The sequence below is a fragment of the Tauraco erythrolophus genome, chromosome Z (assembly GCF_009769465.1).
Source record: "Tauraco erythrolophus isolate bTauEry1 chromosome Z, bTauEry1.pri, whole genome shotgun sequence".
In the NCBI taxonomy this organism is placed as follows: domain Eukaryota; kingdom Metazoa; phylum Chordata; class Aves; order Musophagiformes; family Musophagidae; genus Tauraco; species Tauraco erythrolophus.
In genome coordinates, this window is record NC_141496.1 from 58,689,726 (window position 1) to 58,705,161 (window position 15,436).

Sequence of the window (15,436 nt, forward strand, 5' to 3'; positions counted from 1 at the left end):
CCATTCAGAGAGACCTTGACAGACTGGAGAGGGGGGCCTGTGAGAACCTCATAAAGTTCAACAAGGCCAAGTGCAAGGTCCTGTACGTGAGTCAGGGTAATCCCAAGCACAAGTACAGGTTGAATAGAGAACAGATTGAGAGCAGCCCTGAGGAAAAGGACTTGGGAGTGTTGGTGGATGAGAAGCTCAACATGAGCTGGCAATGTGTGCTTGCAGCTCCGAAAGCCAACCATATTCTGGGCTGCATCAAAAGAAGCGTGGCCAGCAGGTCAAGGGAGGGGATTCTGCCCCTCTACTCTGCTCTCGTGAGACCCCACCTGGAATACTGCATTCAGCTTTGGAGTCCCCAACACAAGAAGGACATGGAGCTGCTGGAACGGCCACAAAGATGGTCTGAAGGCTGGAGCACCTCTCCTACGAAGACAGGCTGAGAGAGTTGGGGCTGTTCAGCCTGGAGAAGAGAAGGCTCCACAGTGATCTTATTGCAGCCTTCCAGTACTTAAAGGGGGCCTACAGGAAAGATGGAAAGGGACTTTTTACAAGGGTGTGTAGTGATAGGACAAGGGCGAATGGCTTTAAACTGAAAGGGTAGATTTAGATTAGATATAAGGAAGAAATTTTTCACTCAGAGGGTGGTGACACACTGGAACAGGTTGACCAGAGGAGTTGTGGCTGCCCCATCCCTGGAAGTGTTCAAGGCCAGGTTGGATGAGGCTTTGAGCAACCTGATCTAGTGGAAGGTGGCCCTGCCCATGGCACAGTGATTGGAACTAAATGATCTTTAAGGTCTCTTCCAATCCAAACCATTTTATGATTCTGTGATTCTGTAAAATGGATCACTTGCTGCCCCTAAAGCAGAAGGCAAGACAGGGGGCATCCAGTGCAGCTAGCAGGTAAAAACATTCATGTACACATATCTTCCAGGTCTCTGAACATAGTTATGATCACAATCTCTGAGTTCTCAACACACTTTGTGACCAGTTTTAGCAAATTCATTATTGCACAATTTGGAAAGTTGACGAGCAAATGTTCTCCATCAGGAAAAGAAACATCTGTAAAGCACTGTATACCAGATCAGAATTGTGGTTCATTCATCTAGAAAACATGTCAATAGATTAAAAAAAAAAAAAAATAAAGAAAAAATCAGTACTCATCCATAGCAGACTTTATCTTGAGGCCTTAGAGGCCACACCAAGACATCCATTTTCTCTGCAAAACTATAAAACTATGTAATACTACATCAAATGTGTGCCAAAAGAATTGAAATAATTTCTGGTCCAAACCATGTTCTTAAAACACTTTCATTGGTCCACAACGTTAGACCGCTGCAGGACACCTAATAAGTCAGAAACAGCAAACACCATCTTGCTTATACAGAGAACCTGGCAGAGGTACTTTCTCAAGTCTGAATAAAATTCAAACAACTAATCTCCAAAGAATATAAGCAGCTAGAAGGTCTCATTGTCAACTGAAAGTTGCTCAATTTACAGTCAGCCTTCCACAGAAGGGGTATGAAAGTCCACTCCTTTCAACACAGTATTAAAATTTTTTTACAGCTCAACACAAAATCACATAGCACATTCTTTGGTACTGGCAGTGTACCTCCATTAACAAGGATTATTTAAAGAAAAATCAATATGAATATTATTTCAGAAGTACTTTAAGATAATACCAGACTTCTTATTCCATGGATATTCATTAAGATCTCACAGGCTTTTTTATTTCCATTCATTCATGAGTGCAAAATTGTTCATTGAAAGTAATTTATTTAGATTAAATTGAAATTCCAGTATTTCATTTCTGAGCTAATCCCAACATCTTCACATGAATTTGTTATCTACTAATGTCAGCATTTGAGTTTTCTAATAAATGAGCGAATGTCAACAAGCAATTCACAATTTGTGGTGACTGATTTGATTGACTGACCCCCCTCAGTCACATGATGCTATGCTGCCTCATTAGAAAACATTAAAATCAAGACATTTGTAGATCATTTCTGTTTATGCAGTATTCAGTTCTGCTGAATTCTGTGGAGCGATTAGGGTCATCTTCATGAATAAAACCACAATCAACCGAGTACTTCAAGATGCAGCATCAGTTCCCAAAGGCAATGAACCTGGCAGACGTGGATATACTTTAAAGATAAAAAGATGGAAAATAAGTAACAATCTTGGAGTGTTTATGATTATCTGAATTGAGAAGAAACCACGAACACTTGCAAGAAATAAAAATTATTGCAAGAGGGGAAACAAATACCTATTTTATAATGATTCCGCTTCCTTAAATGCAAGCAACTGCTTTTTTGTCATGATATTGGGAGAGAGGCCAGAGGAGAGATGCATCACATGCGTCTAGTGATGAGAGTTTGGGGAAAAGGACTGTGGAGATGACATTAGTTCTGAGGTAAAGTTCTAGTTCTGGCATCGTATCTGTGGCATATGGTTGCTCACAGCAAGGTATGCACAGACTATACATTTGTTGAAGGGCTTAAATTTTAATGTTGTTGTTTCTGAGGTTGTGCATTATAAATCTTGAACATGCTTTTATAACTGCTTTATGCCCTGCAAAAAGCCATGATAAATAGATAGTGAACTGTCAAAGGGTAGCATGTTTTATAACGCTTTTTTCTCTCAAAGGAGTTCCCATTTTCCTTATCTTTTATTTTACATTTTGAGGTTCTGGAGTTCTAGTACAGATGACCTCATATGTGAAAGGAGGGCAACTTGAAAGCTACAGCATTACGTCATCCAGGTGAATACTTCACCTGTGTCAGAATCAGCATACAGTTCTGACCATGTAATTTGGTGGTCCACGCCAAATAACTTCTTTCCTGTCATCCCCCGCAGATGAAATTCAAAGAGGCAAAAGCTTTGGTTGCTACAGATTGAACGGTCCCGTCATATTGTTGTAACTTAGAATTACTTAAAAGGAGAGCAACAACACCTCAGCAATCTATTCTCAGGGCAACAGATGCAAATATTGATGGTCCTCAATAGTCCATGTGTTTTAACTGATAGTAACCTATAACAGTAATGACACCATTTTTGCATTCCTTCTATAACTAAAAGATACATTTGCAATGTTTATCGGTATAGTATTATATCACCACTACTCCACCTTTCTGTAAACATTATATAGTCTAAGAAATTGAACACATATAATGAATACGTTGATCAAAAACCCCACACTTAAAAATGGTCTTGGATAGCTCATTCTCTTTCCCATTGCATCATGCTAACAGATCTTAAAAAAGATATGGTTCACCAGGAAAAAAGAAGTAGTCTCCCATGTGCATGACCACAATCTTCCTACACACTCCAGTAAACTCAAGGGAAATGTCAATTTGTTCCTAAGATGTACAGTCCTCAGCAGTTACAGTGCATTTGGGCGGCTCTGAAGAACGCTGCCAGCTGAGGTACTATTCTGGGCAGAACCTTCCCTACTAACCTCATCACAGCAAAACATGCATTTACCTTCTGAAACAGATCTTATTTTTTAGGTCAGAAAGAGTTGGGAAAGCATCAGAGGTAAAAAACTGCAGTGCTGGAACAGAGCAAGGAAGAAGTATGCTTTTCTTGCCTTGTTTGGATGAGTTTCTAGAGATTTAAAAGCTAACAGAGTCTCTGGGAAAACACATCCTGTGCGCTTCTGCCAAAAGAGGAGTCACTCTGAAGATCCTTCTTAACACTGAAACACAAAATTAAGACAAAAGTAACACGAAAACAACATGCTTCCACAACACAAAAAATCCTAAATTAAATTCTTAACAATTTGCCAGCTCAGATTTCACAGAGCTGCTAGCTCAAGCTCCAAAGAACAAGGAAAAAAAAAATAACTCCTCATAAATTAGAGATGAGTTTAGTTTCTAAGAGCAGTAATCAGTAAGTTAAACCACATTTTCTGGTGATTACTGACTGTCTGAGGACACTGACAATGCAAGGACAAATGAAGGATCACTAACAAACAAATGTTAAGAATATTTCCAAGGTATCAATGACCGGTTGTAAAAGCTGTCATCCTTACCCATTCTTTTTAAATAGAGGAAATAAGGAAACCTTAAATATTGAAAAAGACAGTAGACAAACCAGGAACCAAAAGCGGCATTGCCATTTGGAAATACACAGAATGTTTGGTTACTCTTTCTCAGAATGAGCACTGCTGTACTGTAAAAGGAATATCCCTTGTGAAATTAGTGATTGTTCAGATACTAAAGGTCTGTTTATTGTGAAGAGAGAAAGCATGGTAAGAAAGCCTAAACAAAGAAGTCAACAGCAAATACACAAGTTTATATGTTTAAATTCTGCTCCATTGTGAAACCACAAGGGAGTACACATTCTTTCTTTTTATGCAATCTCAACTTCTACTAATGGTTCACACATATAGTACATACATAGTTGAAAATAATATTCAAATCTTTGTGCTTTTTTCCACAACACGTGCAGTGTCAGAAGATCACTTTCCCAAAGCCTGGCCAAGCTTCTGGCTAGCAGAAGACCGCAGAAGAATCATTCAGGTTCACTGCGATAAAGCCTGCTCAGTTTGTTGGACTTTAAACAAAGTTAGGGGCAGGAATGACTATTTTTTTTTTTATTTCCTGATTGACCTTTTCAGACAATATTCAGGAAGATGAAACTTCTTTGATCTGAGTGACTGAAGAGGATAGCTAGTCCCTCCCAGCAAGTACTTGGACTTCTACAGATGGGGCACATGCTACAGCAAATAGTATTTTTTCACTGACTACCATTCATAATTGAAGGTCTTTTGAAATGTGGCTGTTTACTATGTGAGCAAGCATTTAAACATCTCTAGTGGTGCAACCCCCCCACCAGGCTGCATCTCGACATCAGCACTAGCCAACATTGTTCTCGATTCTGTCACAAGTGCAGTGAGCTGGGACCATATGGCACTTTCTGATCTCAACTGCTGGAGCAGTGAGTTGGAGCAGTGAGTTGAAACAGTCTGGTACCTTTTTGACCGAGGTACAAGTACAGCAAGTCAGGATGGTTAGGCACTCCCTAACTGCACCTGGAACTCCTGTGGTCTAGGAAACGTATCCGAGACCCCTCCTGCCTGGACTGCAGCCCACTCTGAAAGTTGCCAGAATTACCCAAAAAGAATTATGCCCAAAACGGAAAACGACATTACAAAAGTCAAATATCTTGGACCCTATAAATAGAGATTCTAAGTGAGACCCTATGAGGTCTCCTGGATGGCAGCGGGCTGTGACCAGCATCTCTCCTCAGCTGGGACACCTCTCAGGTACCAACTCCACAGACCATCGGCTGACAAAGCTGATGGAAAGCCGAGGTGAGCCATCCTCCTTCAGTCTCAAGTATTGCCCATTGAGGAACATCAATGTGCATTGTGAGTGTTTACTCTAAACTCGAGAGGGAGATGTTACCCATAGGGTAGCCTCTTCCATCCACCCCTCTGCATATGTGTTTGAACATACACATTTGCCTTCCCAGCTGTGGATGCCTTATATTTCACTGGACCCAAATACTTCTGTCTGTCTGTGTGCTTTATGTTTTATACATATGAACATATATATATTTTGATGTAGGATACCTTCTAGTAAGTCAGTGTGAATCTTGTCATTTTTCAATCTATAATGAAGCTGCTGTTTTAATTATAACATATCCTACTGAATCATTGTAATCTTTAAATTGGTTAATCATCAAGTGTTGCTAAAATTTAACCTGTGATTTACCTCATACCATTAATAAATCGTGAATTGCTGCTAAATCACAACTGTGTTAAAACATTCCATCCAGGACAACATCTTTTACTGGTAGAATTCTGCCTATGAAACTGTGTCCATCACAGTCCCTTACACAATACTACGCACACTTGGACACATACCTAAAGACCCAATGGAATGAACACGTATTTGCTTCTTGGACCACAGGGCTGTGGTAAACTTACCTGCCCTTCATCCAGAATTATACAGGCTTATTACACAATCACAATTAGGAAAATGCTTTCAACTGAACTTGAATTTCAGATGTACTGTCTCTGTAACAAGCTAAGAGAATGACTTCGTTTTATCTGACCGCTTGCAGACTACTGCAATGTTTTTCCAGTATGTCAATTCTCATATTAAGACAAATGATACCATTACTTTCAAATCCTAAAAGCTCTATGTGCAAAAAACTTCCTCAGTATACTTAAAAGTACTCACTTGAAGAGCTATACATTTTCTCAATTAGAAATACATTTTTTTAATTAAAAAAGATAACCAAAACCAATGACAAAAATGCATAGTGGCTGACAGAATAAATTACTTGAAAATAAAGAAATAACAGTTCTCTAATGCAATTTCTCATTATTGTTTTTTTAAGTACAAGAAAGCTGTGACAATTATACAGAATGATCATCTATTAATTCCATTCCAGCTATTCAAAACTGCTCCAGCACTCCTTTTATAGAAAAAAGGTAACGTCTCAATTTACTGACAGAACAATGCATAAAGTGCACAGACTAATAAGAGTACAGAGATAAGGCAATACTCTGCAACAACTCTCTTTCACCGCTCACTCCAAGTACTGAATTTTGAATTATGTAATATATATTCCCTCTACCTTCCAAGTTAATTAAAACTTGAGCAAACACACACTGACATGTGCGTTCTGTTGAATGCATGATATCACAAGCATCCTATTAATCAACTTGCATATTAACTACAGTTAGATTCAAATACAGTATCACTAGAACATATAGCGTAGGTATGCACTAGCAAGTAGTGCAGTGCAGTAGGAGCACACCAGTGTTACAGATGGTGGCAACGTGCTGATATCAACACACAAACTTTTTGCAGCTTTTACATCAGATGAGCCCTAATCTGGTCCTATGAACCGAATGTTCACAAAAGGTTAGAGTGGATTAAGTGCTCCTGGACTGCACCTTCTGCTCTGTGCACTCCAAGAACATCTCTCGATGCAAAGCAAAGCACTGTGAGAGGGAATAATTGAGACATTTGTTTCACAAAACTCACTCCTGGTAGAAATTAAAACTTCAGTGCAGACGCGCCCACAAATTGCCTTTTAAAACTATGCATTACAAATAAAATCTCAGTGCTTCTGTAACTGGAAACATGTAAATGCATGTCATTATCAGTAGTCTGAGTTCAGATTCAGAAGAAGGATAAAGCTTGTTTCAAACTATTTTTTACATAATACAGTTATGACTTAGATGTTGCTGATTATACTAGAAACCAAGTAATCTGTTCGTTTACACAGGTAGCTGAGCAGCTTCTTCCATAGAAACAAGCATTAACATATTCCTGAAAGAAGGTGGCTATGACAGTGCTAATTTCTCTGACATGACTGTCCTCCACAAGTGTTGACAGCTGAACACTGTGTCCATAGCTGACTGAATCAGCAAACCTATTTTCCATCATGGCATGACAGAAATAATGCCTCAATCACAGTATTAACAGGAATCAGATATACACATAAGCCATTCTGCATACACATTGTGCCCTGGCAACTCTGCTAAGGCACATGGAAAATAAGGAGGTGATTCGTGACAGCCAACATGGCTTCACGAAGGGCAAATCCTGCCTGACTAATTTGGTGGCCTTCTATGATGAGGTTACAGCATTGATGGATAGGGGGACAGCAACTGACATCGTCTACCTGGACTTATCCAAAGCATATGATACTGTCCCACACGACATCCTTGTCTCTAAACTGGAGAGACATGGTTTTGATGGATGGAGCACTCGGTGGATAAGGAATTGGCTGGATGGTCACACTCAAAGAGTTGCGGTCAACTGTTCAATGTCCAAGTGGAGGCCTGTGATGAGTGGTGTTCCTCAGGGGTCAGTACTGGGGCCAGTGCTATTTAACATCTTTGTTGGTGACATGGACAGTGGGATCGAGTGCACCCTCAGCAAGTTTGCAGATGACACCAAGCTGTGTGGTGTTGTGGACATGCTGGAGGGAAGGGATGCCATTCAGAGAGACCTTGACAGGCTGGAGAGGTGGGCCAGTGAGAACCTCATGAAGTTCAACAAGGCCAAGTGCGAGGTCCTGTAGATGGGTCAGGGCAACCCCAAGCACAAGTACAGGTTGAATAGAGAACAGATTGAGAGCAGCCCTGAGGAAAAGGACTTGGGAGTGCTGGTGGTTGAGAAGCTCAACATGAGCTGGCAATGAGCACTGGCAGCCCAGAAAGCCAACCGTATCCTGAGCTGTATCAAAAGAAGAGTGGCCAGCAGGTCAAGGGAGGTGATTCTGCCCCTCTACTCTGCTCTCGTGAGACCCCACCTGGAATACTGCGTTCAGCTCTGGAGTCCTCAACACAAGAAGGACATGGAGCTACTGGAGCGGTTCCAGAGGAAGGCCACAAAGATGGTCTGAAGGCTGGAACACCTCTCCTATGAACACAGGCTGAGAGAGTTGGGGCTGTTCAGCCTGGAGAAGAGAAGGCTCCACGGTGATCTTATTGCAGCCTTCCAGTACTTAAAGGGGGCCTACAGAAAAGCTGGAGAGGGACTTTTTACAAGGACATGTAGTGATAGGACAAGGGGAAATGGCTTTAAATGGAAAGAGGGCAGATTTAGATTAGATATAAGGAAGAAATTTTTCACTCAGAGGGTGGTGAGGCACTGGAAGAGATTGCCTGGAGAAGCTGTGGCTGCCCCATCCCTGGAAGTGTCCAAGGCCAGGTTGGATGAGGCTTTGGGCAACGTGGTGTAGTGGAAGGTTTCCCTGCCCATGGCAGGGGGGTTGGAACTAGATGATCTTTGAGGTCCCTTCCAACCCTAACCATTCTATGGTTCTATGATTCTATGATGGTGAAAAATGCATATTTTATCATCAGTTTTCTGAGACCCAGTGAAGCAGGTGTTGAGTTTGCAATTCTATGCAAAACTCCTGGCTGCAGTAGAACAACAGTTTTGTGGCAAATCCCAACAGTAAAGGGATTTTAATAACTGTCTGTAAAACTTAAAACTCATTTTCTAACAAGAATGGAATGTCAACTGTGCCAACGAATACACAAAAAAAAAAGCTTTCTTTTTTTGTAACTAAGAAACAGGTAGTGAGATATAATGTTTAGACAAGTAACTTAGTGCCTAAGATGATAGGCATTTGGACAACAAGGTCAATAACAATCACCCATGGCAAGGTTCAAAATATCTATCCTAACAGCCTGTTCCTCTCCGTGGTTAGAGAGCTCAAGTGAAATGATACGTCTCCTCTCAATTGTTTTTTTATTTACAGAATGGTACAGCAAATTTCCTTTCTTGCTTTTTCAACACCCCATTTTTTAGTACTGAATCAACCAGTTATTGAACTGAACCAGACAAAACAGAAAAAAATACTCTTCCTGCACAGAGCAAAGAATTTCACCTGTTAAAATCCAGGCTATACGTTGCAATTTCTGGTCCCTGGTAGCCAAGTGAGGAATTTAATCCAGAACACTGGGTTAAGAAGCTATAGAGCTTCCACAGAAAATACTCACTGCTTGGTATCAATTTTTCTTTTTAACTCTCTGTAGATCAACATACACTTTGATAAGGACTGACTTTCCCACTCTTACAGCAGTGTCTTGCTTAAGAAAAATCTGACATTCTCTTTCTGGTCAATTTAGCATTGGATTTTCTTTTCCACAACAGTACTGCTCCAATAGAAGGAGCAAAGCACCTGTTCACCATAGAAGAGCCTGCAGTCAAACGCTCAGGACATTTTTCAAGGGGAAAGATGAGATGGACAGAACCCCTTTAAGAGGAAAAGGAAGTGAAAGTCTTCTACTATGGCTATGAAGGCTGGTGCAATGCATGAAGAAGACTGTTCTCCACATCCACCTACAACCTTGGCCAGCACCGAAAGGACACCATGCACTCTGTATCTCCTACCTGCTTATCTCAAAACAAGGTCCAACATAGCTACCACAACAATCCCAAATGAACCCTCAGACCCACTCTTCAACAACCTTCCCTATTAGCAAGAACTGCCTGAATGAAAACACTTGCTGCTTGCCTGAAGGTGTGAGGGTAACAAGCAAGCTGCAATTCGTGGCATGACGTGACCTGGAGGACTGGAAAATCTACACAGGCAGTTTCTGCTCAAAGACAATTCTCATTCTGGTTCACCTAAGCACTCCATGCTCACATTCAGACAGCTAACAGCATGTGCTGTCGCCAGCATGCCTGCATCTCTTTGCAAAATCCCCAGGCCCAGTACTAATAGTCACGAGCAAGTAAGTAAAGTGCTACTGAAGGGGGGGACTGACCTACTTTAAATGCACCCCAAAGCAAAATGAGCAAGTGATTTTCAAAATAAACATGGCAAACAGTCTGTATAACAAATGACTCTTGAGACGAACAGAAAAAAGGCCCTTTTTTTTTTTAATGAGGGAATGGAAGTGAAGATAATTGGCATACTTTCAAAGCAAAAACTGTTTGATCTTCAAAGCATCAAATGTAAAACCAATCCATTTCTATAAAATAATGCTTGTGCAAAGGAGTTACCCGATTTCATCTACTACTGCCATTAAAAAAGCAGATGCTACTATGACAGCACTCATAAATAGGATTGACAGAGTAAGACGTCATTCTGCATTGAAATCTTGAGTTCAAACCACACATTGGATTTAAACTCTCTCTGTGCTAAGAAATCACAGACAGAAATCACCTATGATTCAGCTCACACTGTCAATTCAAGGTAAGTTGCAAGTACTGAGTGTCTGTCAGTTTCAGGTCCTCAGCAAGGATCACGTAATTGAAAGACTGCCCATGAAGGAAAAGGTAACCTTGGAAGATCCTAATTTATCATTCTTACACAAAGAAAAATGCCTATAACTTTTCTGTGGTTTTTTTAATTATTATTGTTTTATTTAATCTTTGAAACTGAAAGAAAGCCCTAAGAATGCATCTGGAAATACTTCCAGCTGCTTTTGATCATTTAATAGATTTGCAATGTGCCTACAATAACAACATTAGACAGTTTCAACTCAAATAGTTATGTAGTTTGGCACAGTCAGGCAAGAGAGTGCATGCTAAGTAAAACTCCATACCTAAATTCCAACAAAGAAAAATTCCTTTTTCATAATATTGCTGAGGGTAAAAAAAAAATGTTACTGAATTTCCTCTTCACTCAAATACCATTTTTAGATTAATCCTGAATTCAGCAACTCTGTACCAAAAGATAAAGCATGGGTTATACAAGGCTAACAAATGGTTTTAGTCTTTGAGGAACGTACAAGTTTAGAACATAAAATTATTAAAATTTTTTTCCAAGGGAGTGTGGAAAATAGCTTTTAGATTAAATACACTCAGAACAGAGTTAAAATGTCCACAACTGACCAATGTTCCTTCAGAGAAGGAACTCTTTACAAAACAAAGACCAAAATTTCATCTTTACAGCATTTTGAACTCCAGTTACGTGGTACACACAAAATCGCCTTCTCAGAAATGGACTAAAAGGAAGGTGAACTAGCCAGGAATTCAGTAGAACAGAAAAATAGTTGTCCTGGGTCAGAATAAAAGCCTCTCTAGCTCAGAATACTGTCTCTAATAGTGGCCAAACACACATGTCTCAAGAAGAATATAAGAATAGAGAAAACCTTTATCAATACTGTCAAAGAATATTCTCATAACATTCAACAACTTAAGAGTTCAATAGTTAGTATCTTCATGTTTAATCAGTCTTAATGGATTTCCTGAACGTACACTTGCCTAGCTGCCCGTTAAAGCCATGTAAGCTTCTAGCGTTCATAGTGTCTAGCAGCCAGGAATTCCATCACTTAACTACACACTGCGCTGAAATGGCCTTACCTCCTGTAGTTTATTTTTGACTTGCTAGCTTTGGCAGATGCCCTGCAGAGCTTGCATCAAAGAAACCAGCAAACAAGCACCTCTAACCAGGTGTTCCATCCACGCCACGTGTCTCCAGAGATCTGTCTTAACCTCACTACAGGATTTACCAGGGAAGGAAAACAGACTAACATTTTACCTGGGGCATTTTTGATAGCTAGTATGCACAGAGCTCATATTTTTATAGACCTGTACATTACAACTGTAATGATTCAATTGGATCTCATTCTTCTATGTGCAACCAAATGGTTTCTCCTCCACTCTCATTTTATTTTTCTAAACTGAATTTCATCCACCATTTAAATGTCCTATCAGTCCAATGAGGTCTTTCTGCAATTCTTCATAGGCAGCACTGTCTTTAAAACCCTCAATAATTTAATAAGACCAGCAAATATCACTGTTCAACCCCTTTATTTATGAGCATGTTGAGCAGCACAGACATCTGAACAGATCCCTATAGAACTCCACTGTTGAAAGAGGACTCTCTGCTCCTACTAAAGCTTTTAGGCATTTAGAAGTTTTTTTGCTAGCAGGACCTTTCACCTCTTCTCTCATGACTCCTTAGCTGGTTATACAAGCAAGAATTACTGACTATGATGGCTTAGGGATTTGCCAGAGACACTCTGCAGAAACGGCACCGCTTCCAAAAGGGAATTCCCATACTCGGCAACAGCTCTCTAAATGCAGGTCTTTGAAGCCTGACAGACAATCTCTGTATTTGTTAAAGATATTTTAGGATAGCATCTCCTGTTGGTTTAGTATATTATTTTGATTTACTGCATCTAAATGGATCACATATTCACATTTTTCAGCCTTACCTGACATACTTTCACCACTGCTAACCTAAGCAATGAGTATTTTTTTGTAGATGTATTCAAATCACCTCCAAAGTTAAAAGGCTGGAGACATGGTTACCAAGAGAAAACAATACAGTTTTATATTATACTTAGGAACTAAGAGGGATTTGCCCAGGGAGGTGGTGGGGTCCCCGTCCCTGGAGGTGTTTTAAAACCATGTAGATTTGGTGTTGAGCAATATGGTTTAGGGACCCTGACAGTGCAGGGTGAATGGTTGGACTCGATGATCTTGAAGGTCTCTTCCAACCAGGCGATTCTATGATTCTACGATTGTTTGATCTCCCTTGATAGATTTGCTAAGATACACCTGGGCTATCAGAGAGAGGTTGAGACAAGCATCAGCACTCTGAATGCTGTCTCTGAAAGGATCCCAAAGCTAGCCTTAGGACCTAAGGACTGAGATCTCACTGCCATATCCATTAGTGCAATTTTCCCTTCAAGCATATACGCCTCACAGTTCTTCTCTCTCCCTTCCTGAGCTCATGGTCTTTGATTAAGATGGTTCTTATCTCCTGTTTTCTTTCTGCTTTTGTTTTAAATCTTATTTCCTTGTACTATCCAACAGCAGAACAGACTTAGTAGCTCGCATTTCTACACTGGTTGGGTGTGGTTATCTTCCTTATTCAAACCTTTTGTTAGGGTTTCAGCATCTACTGTCTCATCTTGCAAGGTAGAAAAACCCACTGCACCTCAGCTTTCATTAACTCTTCCTTCCTCAGACAGAAGAGTTCACATTTTAAAAGCCCTTCCCAAGCTACACAATAAACCCATAATGTATCACCAACACAGACTATTCTCAAACGAAACCCATAGTCAATAGCACACATGCTGAAAGGATCAAGACAGACCACCCATAATAGTATTAATCCAGGTGATCGGGTTCGTATCAACTGCTGTTATTCAGCAGTACACACATTTTTTTTTGTCAGGTCTGGACACAAAACTGACACAACGATATATCCTGTGTTACACTTTTACGTTTTTGTGTAGGTGCACAGTGAAGTTCAGTTTAAATATGGTAAGCATACATCAACCTACACCTACTTAAATCTGGCTAACATGAGTACCAATAGTGGCAAAAAGGTAGCAGTAGATGCTAAAGACCTATCCAGTAAGCCAAGAATGATACTATATTGTATTACTATAGCCTCTCCTACCTCTATCAGTTACCGTACAGTAAGCACAGGTATGCTTCGTAGCAATAACTTTCATTGTATGCCCTTTCTGCAAAAATACTGCACTAAGGCAACCATGTTATTACCTGCAAATTTCCCACAGTCATCCAGAATTTTAATACTCTATCACTGGCAAAATTAACCATTGCTATTTGTTACCTATTGACTTACAGATTTAAGTCATCTACTGTAAACCTTCAAAGAGCTATCATTTCTCACTTTTTTTTTTTACAGGTTATTTTCCACTCACAAATTCAACATGAACCAAAAACTGTATTTAGAGAGTAAAAATCTTACATTAGATATAGGCAACAGCATTTTACACTGGACTTAAGTTTTAAAAAAACTGAACTGGGCCAGACCTTTAAGTCGCCAGGCAGAAGCATCAGGGCAGTAGTGCAGAACTCATGAATGAACACGTACCAGCTCACTCTTCCGTGCTGCACTCCAATGAAAAGACTCTGCTTACAGAGAGGCCTATTCACGGACCCCTGTCTCGGGTGGGAGTTTTGTCAGCACAAGGTCTAAAGGTGCTGATAATGGCAATAACGATAAAAAGTCTCGTAGGAAGTGAGGCTGCGAATAAGCTGGCATTTTAGAGCTCTCGAAGCGATGCCTGCCGTTCAGCTGGTACAACGTTAGGTCTAGAGACTGCAAATATACAGGTAACCTGATCAACGAAAAGGTGCTAGTGTGGGCCAGTGTCTACGGAGGCAAACGGATGCCTTCTCCTGAAAATTACACGTTTCTTTTGGGATTTGCACACCTTGGCTCCCAGGAGGTGCAATTTTCCTTCAAAAGCCAGCACGCTTCTCCCGATGCCGTTCACACAAGCTAAAGTTTCGCCGCTCTCGCCACGGCGACGCAGGGCCGGCGGGGAGGGGAGGGGAGGGGAGGAGAGGAGAGGGGAGGGGACGAGAGGAGAGAAGAGGAAGGGGAGATCCAGCCCCGCCACCGCCGGCCCCGCCGCTCCGACCGGGGAGGCGTCGCGACGGCCGCGCCCCGCGCCCCACGGCCGCCCCGTCCCATCCCGTCCCGGCGCCGCCTCACCGTCCCAGTTCGGACTCCAGCTCGAAGTAGTGGGCCAGGGTGTCCTTGTTGGAGCCGTCGATCCAGTAATCGGGCGCGGCGGACCCGGGGCGGCCGGCGGCCGAGGAGCCGGAGGAGGATGAGGATGAGGAGGATGAGGATGAGGAGGAGGAGGGCATGGTGACTTTCAGCATGCCGGGACGCCTGCCGGGGGCTGCCCCCTCCTCCGCACCGGCTGCAGAAAGCAGAGCGACAAGGAGGCTGGCGGCGGTACCTCACCTCCCTCCCTCCCTCCTTCTCTCCTTCCTTCCTTCCTCTCCTCCCTCCCTCTCTCTCCCCTTCTCCTCCTCCTCCTCTTCCTCCTCCTCCCGCCCCGCCGTGCCGCGCCGGGCCGGGCCGGGCTGCAGCGGCAGCAGCGGCGGCGGCTCCCCCAGCCCGGAGGGGCGGCGGGGGCGCCTCCGGCTGGGCGGGCCCGGAGCCGCCGGCGGGGCGGAGCGCGGCGGGGCGGAGCGGGGGGGCGGGCACGGCGACGGCCGCCGCGGCGCAGGGAGCCG

General features: G+C 42.1%; 1 protein-coding gene across 1 annotated transcript in view; it reads right to left on the reverse strand.

Annotated features, from left to right (window-relative positions):
• CAMK4 (calcium/calmodulin dependent protein kinase IV) overlaps nt 1-15,076 on the reverse strand; it is a 191,962-nt gene extending 176,886 nt beyond the window's left edge. The window contains exon 1 of the mRNA XM_086629667.1: nt 14,904-15,076. Within this exon, the coding sequence (XP_086485793.1) occupies nt 14,904-15,076 (173 nt within the window). The remainder of the gene's footprint in view (nt 1-14,903) is intronic.
• Between the last annotated feature and the right edge of the window lie 360 nt (nt 15,077-15,436).